Raw genomic sequence first — 13426 nt, forward strand, 5'->3', positions numbered from 1 at the left:
AGTTCAGGCGTCGCTGGGCAGACGGCAGACTCTGGCCGGCTGAGACGCACTGTAGGCCTGGTGCGTGGTGCCGGAACTGGAGGTACCGGGCTAAGGACACGCACCTTCAGGCTAGTGCGGAGAGCAGCAACAGGACGCACAGGACTCTGGAGGCGCACAGGAGGCTTGGTGCGTGGTGTAGGCACTGGTGGTAATGGGCTGGAGACACGCACCATAGGGCTAGTGCGTGGAGGAGGAACAGGGCTCTGGAGACGCACAGGAGGCTTGGTGCGTGGTGCCGGTACTGGTGGTAATGGGCTGGAGACACGCACCACAGGGCTAGTGCGTGGAGGAGGAACAGGGCTCTGGAGACGCACAGGAAGCCTGGTGCGTGGTGTAGGCACTGGTGGTACTGGGCTGGGGCGGGGAGGTGGCGCCGGATATACCGGACCATGCAGGCGTACTGGCTCCCTTGAGCACTGAGCCTGCCCAACCTTACCTGGTTGTATGCTCCCCGTAGCCCGACCAGTGCGGGGAGGTGGAATAACCCGCACTGGGCTATGTAGGCGAACCGGGGACACCATGCATAAGGCTGGTGCCATGTATGCCGGCCCGAGGAGACGCACTGGTGGCCAGATGCGTTGGGCCGGCTTCATGACATCCGGCTCAATACTCAATCTAGCCCTGCCAGTGCGGGGAGGTGGAATAACCCGCACCGGGCTAAGCACACGTACAGGAGACACCATGCGCTCTACTGCGTAACACGGTGTCTGCCCGTACTCTCGCTCTCCACGATAAGTACAGGGAGTAGGCGCAGGTCTCCTACCTGACTTCGCCACACTCCCTTTTAGCCCCCCCCCCCAATAAATTTTTGGGCTTGACTCACAGGCTTCCGTGCTAGTCGCGTACCCTCATAACGCCGGTTCCTCTCTCCGGTTGCCTCTGCTCTCCTAATCGCCTCCAGCTGTTCCCATGGGAGGCGATCCTTTCCAGCCAGGATCTCCTCCCATGTGTAGCAACCCTTGCCGTCCAAAACATCCTCCCATGTCCATTCCTCCTTCGTGCGCTGTTGCTTTCTCCAGTTACACCGCTGCTTGATCCTTTGTTGGTGGGTGATTCTGTAACGGTCGTCTTGTGGTGAATGAGCGGACCAAGGCGCAGCGGGTGATGAAGACATAATGAATATTTAATAACAGAACGACGAAACAAATAAACGACGTAGACTGACCTAAAACATGAGAACTTACAAATACACGAAGAACCCACGAACAGGTACAGACTACAAACAAACGCTACAGTCCCGTGTGGTACGAACATACATACAGACACGGAAGACAATCACCCACAAACAAACAGTGTGAACAACCTACCTTAATATGGTTCTCAATCAGAGGAAACGTAAAACACCTGTCCCTGATTGAGAACCATATCAGGCTAAATGACAATGAACCTAAACATAGAAACACATAACATAGAATGCCCACCCCAACTCACGCCCTGACCATACTAAACAAATACAAAAACAAGGAAAACAGGTCAGGAACGTGACACTTCCATGTCAAATAAGGTGCTGGCCTTCACATGAAAGAGTATAAGGAATACTCCTTCCAAATCATAATAGCTAAAACACTCAAAAGAAAATGGAGGCTACTGTAACTAATCAACATAACAATGAAAGACCACGGAGGAACAGCAGGATAAACAAAAAAGACCCTCAGCAACGCTGCGTCAACAACGGTTGTCAAGCAAGATGTTTTGGCTGAAGCAAAATGAACTAAGACTTCATGAGAGGACTAGGTTTGATATCTGTCCAGAAAACCAGCCCATAAAGTTCCAATAATACTTTTATCAGGGCTTTATATTGACTGTCTCATGGTACTTGACCTCATTTGAGAATGGCTGGAGTCAAGGCTTAATCTTGTCAATATAGGGGGTGCTGTTTCAACTTTGTAAAATATCGTTCTCAAATTAAACTGCCTTGTACTCAATTTTTGCTCGTACAATATGCATATTATTATTACTATTGGATAGAAAACACTCTCTAGTTTCTAAAACCGTTTGAATTATTTCTCTGAGTGAAACAGAACTCATTCTGCAGCACATTTCCTGTCAGGGAGTGAGATTTCAGAAATCGAGGTCCCTGTTCTGAGGTCAGTTTATAAGTCCCCATGTAAGCCATCGGGCTACATGCACTGCATACGTCTTCCTCTAGATGTCAGTAAGCGGGGAGAATTTGAATGGAGTGGATTGTGCAATCTGGGACCTTATATAAGACCGTGGAACGTAAGTACCGTCCTTTTCAACGGTGCGCCTGGCGCAAGAAGACATCACAATGGCGTCCTGCAAACGCTTTCGTTTTAGTAGTTCTATATCTCCGGTCATGTTTTTATTCGTTATAGGTGTTAAAGACATCATAAGGTAGTTAATTTAAACCGACTTATAGCAGTTTATAGCAGTTTATTGCGATTTTCTGGGATTTCTTTGTCATGCGCTTTCACGAGTTGGACACCTCTCCAGTTGGTGGCTAACATTAGCGGCTATTTCGACCGGACAAGAGGACATCTTTCAACCCAAAGACGATTGTTCTGGAGAAAGGACACCTTGCCCAAGATTCTGATGGAAGCTCAGCTAATAGTAAGCAGTCTTTATGCTGTTAATTCGTACTTATGTTGACAAATGTTAAATAATAATTCCGCCATGAATTATGGGGCGGTCTCGCTTTAGCGCACGCTGTATTGCGCAGTAACGTTAATTTTAAAAATCTAACCCAGCGATTGCATTAAGAACTAATTTATCTTTCATTTGCTGTCCAACTTGTATTTTTTAGTCAAGTTTATGAATAGTTTTCGATTAGAATAGGTGCCTTTCCCAAGATTTCTCCTGACATTTTCTTTGCAGCTTGGCTACTTTTCTCATTGTATAACCACGATTTGTGCCGCTAAATATGCACATCTTCGAACAAACTCTATATGCATTGTGTAATATGATGTTATAGGACTGTCATCTGAAGAATTCTGAGAAGGTTAGTGAAAAAATGTATATCTTTTGGTGGTTTATACGTAATCGCTATGTTTGGCTTGAATCAATGCTGTTGTGATGTTTGCTATTGTGGTATGCTAATATAACGCTATATTGTGTTTTCGCTGTAAAACACTTAGAAAATCTGAAATATTGTCTGGATTCACAAGATCTGTGTCTTTCAATTGCTGTACGCTGTGTATTTTTAAGAAATGTTTTATGATGAGTAATTAGGTAATACACGTTGCTCTCTGTAGTTATTCTAGTCGCTTTGGTGAGAGTTGTGATGGTGGCTGCAATGGTAAACTATGATTTATACCTGAAATATGCACATTTTTCTAACAAAACATATGCTATACAATAAATATGTTATCAGACTGTCATCTGATGAAGTTGTTTCTTGGTTAGTGGCTATTTATATCTTTATTTGGTCGAATTTGTGATAGCTACTGATGGAGTAAAAAACTGGTGGAGTAAAAAAAGTGGTGTCTTTTGCTAACGTGGTTAGCTAATAGATTTACATATTGTGTCTTCTCTGTAAAACATTTTAAAAATCAGAAATGATGGCTGGATTCACAAGATGTGTATCTTTCATCTGGTGTCTTGGACTTGTGATTTAATGATATTAGATGCTAGTATTTACTTGTGACGCTATGCTAGGCTATGCTAGTCAGCTTTTTTACTGATGGGGGTGCTCCCGGATCCGGGTTTGGGAGGAATTAGAAGTTAATGTGTCTAAGAAGGCCTTTTTATAATGGCACCCGATTCCTAACATAAGGCACTACTTTTGACTAGAGCTAAAAGTAGTGCACTAAATAGTGAAAAGGGTTCAATTTGGGACGCAACCCAATCAAACATAACAGTTCCATTTAAGTTTTTACCAGATCTGAGGCTGAGGGTGAGTTTCTGTGGCTGGATCTGTGTGATGTCCTCTGGTCGGAGTTTCCCTTCTCCCTTGTTGCGGTTGGTCACAGCCTTGTTCTTCAGGAGCCGCTGGCTGCCTCGGGGGTTTTCTACCTTGGTGGAGCTGCAACCTCTCTTCCTCAGGGACTCCAGCTCGTCACAGTGGGTCGATGTGGCCTCACCCTGCTTCAGGAACTCCTGGGAGAGAGGAGGTGTAAGTATCATGACACATTGCATTATGGCACTCAGAGGAAATCCACCCAAAAATGTAAGGTCCTTATTTTCTGAAAATGTATTTCCTACACTCCCAAGCAGGTTATAAAGGTTACAAACAATATTGCCCGACACACTCGTGTTTTAATTCCAAGGAATTAAGGAATTTAATTCCAAGGAACAGACTCTTCAAGTTGTAACGCTGAGTCAGTCGATATTAAGGTTGTGTAGCATCAATGCAGTAACAATGTTATTGGCAAATTCATATCCACGTACTGGGTCCATGCACCAGCCACATTTCGCTCCCACTTGAATACACTCCCCACAGGATTTGGCATTAGCCTTGATGCACTCGTTCCCTTCTGGAATGGAAAAACAAAGGTTGAAAAGAAGCAAACTCATCATAGACTCCTAAAACCTAACCAGGAAAGCCAGTGTACACATTGTGTAATTTGGAAAACTGTGTGCCTCAGTGAGAACAGTAAATTGAGCCAGAGACAGAATGGAATATTACGCTGTTCCGTAGGTCCATGATGTCGTCACTACTATGCTCAAAGAAATGCTCAAAGAAACATACACTGTAAACCCCAGTGTGATGTCATTACTCAACTTTTGAGGAAACCTGTTGCACTTAATATATCTGAGTACAGTTACTTAGTGATTTGTAGTCATTACTCAAACCAACAGAGTAACTGTTACCCTGTAGGGGGTTCAGATTTGAGTTGTATCAGCTTGATTTTTTTTTTTTGCATATGCCCCCACTAAGCCACGCCTCCAATATAATTTCCCAGTGTGCCTTGCCTTTTCGAGTGAGTCCTGTGGCCTTCACCAAGTGAGTTCCTAGGTGAATGTTATCATTATAATTAAACTCTTTATGACAATACATTACATATCTCAGATTTTATAGAATGGCGCCGGAGGGGATGGCTGCCGTTGTACGTGCTTCTAACCAACTGTGCTATTTTGTTAGTTTTTTTGCGTTGTTTGTAATTATTATTATTTTTTTACCTATTTTGTACATAATGTTGCTGCTACCGTCTCTTATGACTAAAAATAACTTCTGGTCATCAGAACAGCGATTACTCACCTCGAACTGAACAAAGATTTTTTCCAAGTCTGACGCAAAGGATATACTGCTTTCTCGGGAACGTGAAGAAAAGACGGAGAAAAAGGGGGGCGGAGGTCAGGCTGCCTTCTGAGAATTCGTAGGCGAGTGAGTAAACCTCCACTGCCATCCGTTCTATTGGCCAACATGCAATCATTGGAAAACAAAATGAATGATATACGATCAAGACTGTCCTACCAACAGGACATGAAAAACTGTATTATCTTATGTTTCACCGAGTCGTGGCTGAGCGACGACAAGGATAATATAGAGCTGGCAGAATTTTCCATGCATCGGCAGGACAGAGAAGCTACGTCTGGGAAGACGAGGAGCGGGGGTGTGTGTCTATTTGTCAATAACAGCTGGTGCGCAATGCCTAATATTAAAGAAGTCTCGAGGTATTGCTCGCCTGAGGTAAAATACTTTATGACAAGCTGTAGACCACATTATCTACCAAGAGAGTTCTCATCTATATTATTTGTAGCCATCTATTTACCACCACAGACCGATGCTGGCACTAAGACTGCACTCAACCAGCTGTATAAGGCCATAAGCAAACAAGAAAATGCTCACCCAGAAGCAGCACTCCTAGTGGCAGGGGACTTTAATGCAGGCAAACTTAAATCCGTTTTACCTCATGTCTACCAGCATCTCACATGTGCAACCAGAGGAAAAACAACTCTAGACCACATTTACTCCACACACAGAGAAGCACAGAAAAGCCCTCCATTTGTCAAATCTGACCATAATTCTATCCTTCTTATTCCTGCTTACAAGCAAAAACTAAAGCAGGAAGTACCAATGACTTGCTCAATACGGAGGTGGTCAGATGACGTGGATGCTACGCTACTGGACTGTTTTGCTAGCACAGACTGGAATATGTTCCGGGATTCAGCCAATGGCATTGAGGAGTATACCACATCAATAAGTGCATCGATGACGTCGTCCCCACAGTGACCGTACGTACATATCCCAACCAGAAGCCATGGATTACAGGCAACATCCGCATCGAGCTAAAGGCTAGAGCTGCCACTTTCAAGGAGCGGGACATTAATCCGTACGCTTATAAGAAATCCCGCTACGCCCTCAGACAAACCATCAAACAGGCAAAGCATCAATACAGGATTAAGATTGAATCCTACTACACCGGCTCTAACACTTGTCAGATGTGGTGGGGCTTGAAAACTATTACAGACGCGAGCCTACCAGATGAGCTAAATGCCTGTTATGCTTGCTTCGAGGCAAGCAACACTAAAGCATAAACGAGAGCACCAGCTGTTCTGGCTCTCGGTAGCCGATGTGAAAAATACCTTTATTAAACAGGTCAACATTCACAAAGCTGCAGAGCCAGAGGGATTACCAGGACGTGTACTCAAAGCATGCGTGGACCAATTCGAAAGTGTCTTCACTGACATTTTCAATCTCTCCCTGACCGAGTCTGTAATACCTACATGTTTCAAGCAGACCACCATAGTCCCTGCACCCAAGGAAGCGACGGTAACCTGTCTAAATAATTACTCACGTTGGTAGCCATGAAGTGCTTTGAAAGGCTGGTCATGGCTCACATCAACAGCATCATCCCGGATACTCTAGACCCACTCCAATTCGTATACCGCCCCAACAGATCCAAAGATGACGCAATCTCAATCGCACTCCACACCGCCCTTTCCCACCTGGACAAAAGGAACACCTGTGAGAATGCTGTTCATTGACTACAGCTCAGCGTTCAACACCATAGTGCCCTCAAAGCTCATCACTAAGCTAAGGACCCTGAGACTAAACACCTCCCTCTGCAACTGGATCCTAGACTTCCTGACGGACTGCCCCCTGCGGTAAGGGTAGGCAACAACATGTCTGCCACGCTGATCCTCAACACTGGGGCCCCTCAGGGGTGCGTGCTTAGTCCCCTTCTGTACTCCCTGTTCACCCACGACTGCGTGGCCAAGCATGACTCCAACACCATTATTAAGTTTGCTGACAACACAACAGTGGTAGGCCTGATTACCGACAACGATAAGACAGCCTATAGGGAGGAGGTCAGAGACCTGCAGTGTGGTGCCAGGACAACAACCTCTCCCTCAATGTGAGCAAGACAAAGGAGCTGATTGTGGACTACAGGAAAATGCGGGCCGAACAGGCCCCAATTAACATCGACGGGGCTGTAGTGGAGCGACTCGAGAGTTTCAAGTTCCTTGGTGTCCACATCACCAACAAACTATCATGGTCCAAACACACCAAGACAGTCGTGAAGAAAGCACGACAACACCTTTTCCCCCTCAGGAGACTTAAAAGATTTGGCATGAGTCCCCAGATCCTCAAAAAGTTCTACAGCTGTACCATCGAGAGCATCCTGACCGGTTGCATCACCGCCTAGTATGGCAACTGCTTGGCATCTGACCGTAAGGTGGTACAGAGGGTAGTGCGTATGGCCCAGTACATCACTGGGGCCAAGCTTCCTGCCATCTAGGACCTACAGTGGCAAGAAAAAGTATGTGAACCCTTTGAAATTACCTGGATATCTGCATAAATTTGACCAAATTTGATCTGATCATCTAAGTCGCAACAATAGACAAACACAGGGTGCTTAAACTAATAACACACACATTATTGTTTTTATCTTGTCTATATTGAATACATAATTTAAACATTCACAGTGTAGGTTGGAAAAAGTATGTGAACCCCTAGGCTAATGACTTCTCCAAAAGCTAATTGAAGTCAGGAGTCAACTAACCTGGAGTCGAATCAATGGCACGAGATTGGAGATTTTGGTTAGAGCTGCCCTGGCCGATAAAAAACACTCACAAAATTTGAGTTTGCTATACACAAGAAGCATTGCCTGATGTGAACCATGCCTCGAACAAAAGAGATCTCAGAAGGCCTAAGATTAAGAACTGTTGCCTTGCATAAAGCTGGAAAGTGTTACAAAAGTATCTTTAAAAGCCAGTCTACGGTAAGACAAATTGTCTATAGATGGAGAAATTTCAGCACTGTTGCTACTCTCCCTAGGAGTGGCCGTCCTGTAAAGATGACTGCAAGAGCACAGTGCGGAATGCTCAATGAGGTTAAGAAGAATCCTAGAGTGTCAGCTAAAGACTTACAGAAATATCTGGAAGATGCTAACATCTCTGTTGACGAGTCTACAATACGTAAAACACTAAACAAGAATGGTGTTCATGGGAGGACACCATGGAAGAAGCCACTGCTGTCAAAAAAACATTGCTGCACGTCTGGAGTTCGCAAAAGAGCACCTGGATGTTCCACAGAGCTACTGGCATAATATTCTGTGGACAGATGAAACTAAAGTTGTCTGTTCCTTCCAAACAACACAACACTATGTGTGGAGAAAAAAAGGCACAGCACAGCACACCAACATCAAAACCTCATCCCAACTGTAAACTATGATAGAGGGAGCATCATGGTTTGGGGCGGCTTTGCTGCCTCAGGACCTGGACAGCTTGCTATCGTCGACTGAAAAATGAATTCAAGTTTATCAAGACATTTTGCATTGAAGCTCAACAGAAGTTAGGTGATGCAACAGGACAACAACCCAAAAGACAGAAGTAAATCAACAACAGAATGGCTTGAACAGAAGAAAATATGCCTTCAGGAGTGGCCCAGTCATTTCTGACCTCAACCCGATTGAGATACTGTGTCATGACATCAAGAGAGCGGTTCACACCAGACATCCCAAGAATATTGTGGAACTGAAACAGTTTTGAAAAAATATTTCAACTTTTGTGGAGGTCTGATCCGCAACTATAGAAAATGTTTGGTTGAGGTTATTGCTGCCAGAGGGTCAACCTGTTATTAAATCCAAGGGTTCACATACTTTTCCCAACCTGCAATGTGAATGTTAACACGGTGTGTTCAATAAAGACATGAAAAATGTGAATTGTTTGTGTGTTATTAGTTTAAGCAGACTGTGTTTGTCTATAGTTGTGACTTAAAAGAAGATCAGATACAATTTTATGACCAATTTATGCAGAAATCCAGGTAATTCTAAAAGGTTCACATACTTTTTCTTCCCATTGAATATGCTACGCGGTGTCAGTGGAAAGCCCAAGAAATTGTCAAAGACTCCAGTCACCCAAGTCATAAACTGTTCTCTCTGCTACCGCACAGCAAGCGGTACCGGAGCGCCAAGTCTAGGACCAAAAGGCTCCTTAACAGCTTCTACCCCCAAGCCATAAGACTGCTGAACAATTATTCAAATGGCCACCCGGACTATTTACATTGACCCCCCCATTCGTTTTTACACTGCTACTACTCACTACGTATTATCTATGCATAGACACTTTACCCCTACCTATATATACACAAATGACCTCGACTAACCTGTACCTCCGCACATTGACTCGGTACTGGTATCCCTTGTATATAGCCTCGTTATTGATATTTTATTGTGTTACTTTTTTATTATTTTTTACTTTAGTTTATTTGGTAAATATTTTCTTAACGCTTTCTTGAACTGCATTGTTTGTTAAGGGCTTGTAAGTAAGTATTTCACAGTAAGGTCTACCTGTTGTATTCGGTGAATGTGACAAATAACGTTTGATTTGATTTGAAGGCAGGGTTCATCAAATAGTTCAGCATTGGAACGATTTTATTTTTGAGAGGATGATCAGAGGGCCGGAACATATTTAAAAATAATTTTTAGACTGCGTATACAAATGTAAGCAAGGTTTGAAATTATTATGTTTTAGTAAAATATTATATCAGTTCTGGTGTCTTGCAGTCAATTTGATTACATACAGTGCCTTCGGAAAGTATTCAGACCCCTTGACTTTTTCAACATTGTTACGTTACAGCCTTATTCTAAAATGGATTTAAAAAATAAAGAAAATCATCAGCAATCTACACACACTACTCTATAATGACAAAGTGGAAACAGGTTTGTAGAAATGTTAGCAAATTTATTACAAATAAAAAACAGATACCTTACTTACATACAGTGGGGCAAAAAAGTATTTAGTCAGCCACCAATTGTGCAAGTTCTCCCACTTAAAAAGATGAGAGAGGCCTGTAATTTTCATCATAGGTACACTTCAACTATGACAGACAAAATGAGAAAAAAAAATCCAGAAAATCACATTGTAGGATTTTTTATGAATTTATTTGCAAATGATGGTGGAAAATAAGTATTTGGTCAATAACAAAAGTTTCTCAATACTTTGTTATATACCCTTTGTTGGCAATGACAGAGGTCAAACGTTTTCTGTAAGTCTTCACAAGGTTTTCACACACTGTTGCTGGTATTTTGGCCCATTCCTCCATGCAGATCTCCTCTAGAGCAGTGATGTTTTGGGGCTGTTGCTGGGCAACACGGACTTTCAACTCCCTCCAAAGATTTTCTATGGAGTTGAGATCTGGAGACTGGCTAGGCCACTCCAGGACCTTGAAATGCTTCTTACGAAGCCACTCCTTCGTTGCCCGGGCGGTGTGTGGGATCATTGTCATGCTGAAAGACCCAGCCACGTTTCATCTTCAATGCCCTTGCTGATGGTAGGCTTTGTTACTTTGGTCCCAGCTCTCTGCAGGTCATTCACTAGGTCCCCCCGTGTGGTTCTGGGATTTTTGCTCACCGTTCTTGTGATCATTTTGACCCCACGGGGTGAGATCTTGCGTGGAGCCCCAGATCGAGGGAGATTATCAGTGGTCTTGTATGTCTTCCATTTCCTAATAATTGCTCCCACAGTTGATTTCTTCAAACCAAGCTGCTTACCTATTGCAGATTCAGTCTTCCCAGCCTGGTGCAGGTCTACAATTTTGTTTCTGGTGTCCTTTGACAGCTCTTTGGTCTTGGCCATAGTGGAGTTTGGAGTGTGACTGTTTGAGGTTGTGGACAGGTGTCTTTTATACTGATAACAAGTTCAAACAGGTGCCATTAATACAGGTAACGAGTGGAGGACAGAGGAGCCTCTTAAAGAAGAAGTTACAGGTCTGTGAGAGCCAGAAATCTTGCTTGTTTGTAGGTGACCAAATACTTATTTTCCACCATAATTTGCAAATAAATTCATTAAAAATCCTACAATGTGATTCTCTGGATTTTTTTTCTCATTTTGTCTGTCATAGTTGAAGTGTACCTATGATGAAAATTACAGGTCATCTTTTTAAGTGGGAGAACTTGCACAATTGGTGGCTGACTAAATACTTTTTTGCCCCACTGTAAGTATTCAGACCCTTTGCCATGAGACTCGAAATTAAGCTCAGGTGCACCCTGTTTCCATTGAACATTGTTGAGATGTTTCTACAACTTGATTGGAGTCCATCTGTGGTAAATTAAATTGATTGGACATGATTTGGCAAGGAACACACTTGTCTATATAAGGTCCCACAGTTGAGAGTGCATGTCAGAGCAATATGTAAATGAATACTTATGTAAATATAATATATATTTTTTTACTTTGAATAAATTAGCAAAAATGTATAAAAATTTGTTTTTGCTTTGTCATTATGGGGTATTGTGTGTAGATAAATGAGGGGGAAAACGATTTAATCAATTTGAGAGTAAGGCTGTAACCTACAAAATGTGGAAAAAGTCAAGGGGTCTGAATACTTTCGAAAGGCACTGTATATCTCTCTATTATTTATCTTTGTGCAGCATAAAATTAATCAATCAATCCCTCAATGTACATGCAAAAACACAGATATTACATCTTTTTTTTGTATCTACCTGCAGTAGAGCATGCTGGGGAAAAAGTACATTTGTTATCATAACTTTAAAAATGTAGTTGATGTGACTTCCCATTGTCCCCCACGATGAAAATCGGGGAGGGAACTGTGGATCTGTCTGCGTCTATTCGTTCGTACGTCATACGCGATATCTCAGACAGCACTGGTGACGAAACATGGGTGAATGATGTGTCTTGCCATAGAAATACGGCATTTACAAAATTACACCGATTGGCCCAAGGTGGGAGCTATAGTAATTAACTGAAATGTGTTAGTCACACACAATCTCAATTTGCTCAAAATGGGGTGCTTTATCATTCATGGGGGACGACACGTTTACTGTTGCCTTGTTTAGTTGAGAGTCAGGACAACAAATTTTAAGAAATAATGACTTTTCATTGACTTTGAGCTCAACTTACTTGAAGTATTTGAGTAAAAATGTCTTGGGGTTTACAGTGTAGGTGGAGCTGCTTCTTCTTCTGACTTATGACATCATTACATTACAGCAGCATGCTCAGTTGGGGTCGGCTCACCCTTACGGGACATCAGGCAGTTAATCACTATTCCGTACTGTATATTTATGATGCGGTTTAGTAGAAATATATTATGATTAGATGATGTACTGTGTAGTCAGTGTACAGAAACAGAATACTGTTGAGGGTTGATTTTGTCTAACAAGGTGGAAGTTACAGTAAGTAAAGCAGAAACTTGAGATAAGATGGAGAATAATCTTACCTTGCTGAGCACTGCTATAACAAATGACTCCTAACAACGTTGAAATCAGAAGTAGTTTCAGGTCCATCTGAAAAAAATGTAATGTGTGAGGATACAGTAAAGGTGGAGGTTGAATACTGTGTTTTTGTTTACATTTCTTGTACCATAGAAGACAGACGTTGTGAATGTGTTTACATTTGTAGTACCATAGAATGCATGAGGCTTGGTGATCTAATGCATACATTCTTCCTTCCCTTGACTAAAAGGACCAGTTAACTGATATTGTCATGCTTCCTCCTGGCACCAGAGTGCGGCAGAAGCCGCCCTAGAGACTTTTATTGGACTCAGGTGTGTCTTATAATTTCATGATTGTGTCCCTTTAAAAGAGGTGTGTTTTCTGCAGTCCTTTGTAAACTTGAATTGTTTGCCTTGTGTGTTTGTTTCCTGAGTGAGTTTGAGACTTGGCGGTTGTTGTTTTTTCATGTGTACTGTGATCATGTGGCTACCGTACCTCAGTAAAATATTATGTTTATCCTTTACCACTGATTCCTCATCTGGTCTCTTCTCTGCACCTGGGTCCAACCTTACCACGTCACAGATATAGCCTTTGGGCACAGAGTTCTTCCTGGTCAGGTGGTCACATGGTCTGGACGCCTATATATTATAGATATAATCAGTAACTGTATTAACTCATGGGCCATTGCTCTCCTTATGCTCCCATGTAAGCTGTGGTTCTCTAATGGTCCATTTAACCAGAGAAGTCAGAGTGTATTTAGTCTCCCTGTCGTTAAGGAGGGTTGAGCTGGGGACTGAGTGTAAAAC

At 42.8% G+C, this 13426-nt stretch overlaps 1 protein-coding gene across 2 annotated transcripts in view; it reads right to left on the reverse strand.

Moving 5' to 3' along the window:
• The window catches only part of LOC120028082 (integrin beta-1-like), a 58970-nt gene that overhangs the window by 12708 nt on the left and 32836 nt on the right, over nucleotides 1-13426 (reverse strand). For both annotated transcript variants that reach the window (XM_038973244.1, XM_038973243.1), the window contains exons 2-4: nucleotides 12626-12692; nucleotides 4390-4475; nucleotides 3879-4098 (exon numbers count right to left, since the gene is read on the reverse strand). In XM_038973244.1, coding sequence (XP_038829172.1) covers nucleotides 3879-4098; nucleotides 4390-4475; nucleotides 12626-12692 — 373 coding nt within the window. The remainder of the gene's footprint in view (nucleotides 1-3878; nucleotides 4099-4389; nucleotides 4476-12625; nucleotides 12693-13426) is intronic.

The sequence above is a fragment of the Salvelinus namaycush genome, chromosome 33 (assembly GCF_016432855.1).
Source record: "Salvelinus namaycush isolate Seneca chromosome 33, SaNama_1.0, whole genome shotgun sequence".
NCBI classification, from domain to species: domain Eukaryota; kingdom Metazoa; phylum Chordata; class Actinopteri; order Salmoniformes; family Salmonidae; genus Salvelinus; species Salvelinus namaycush.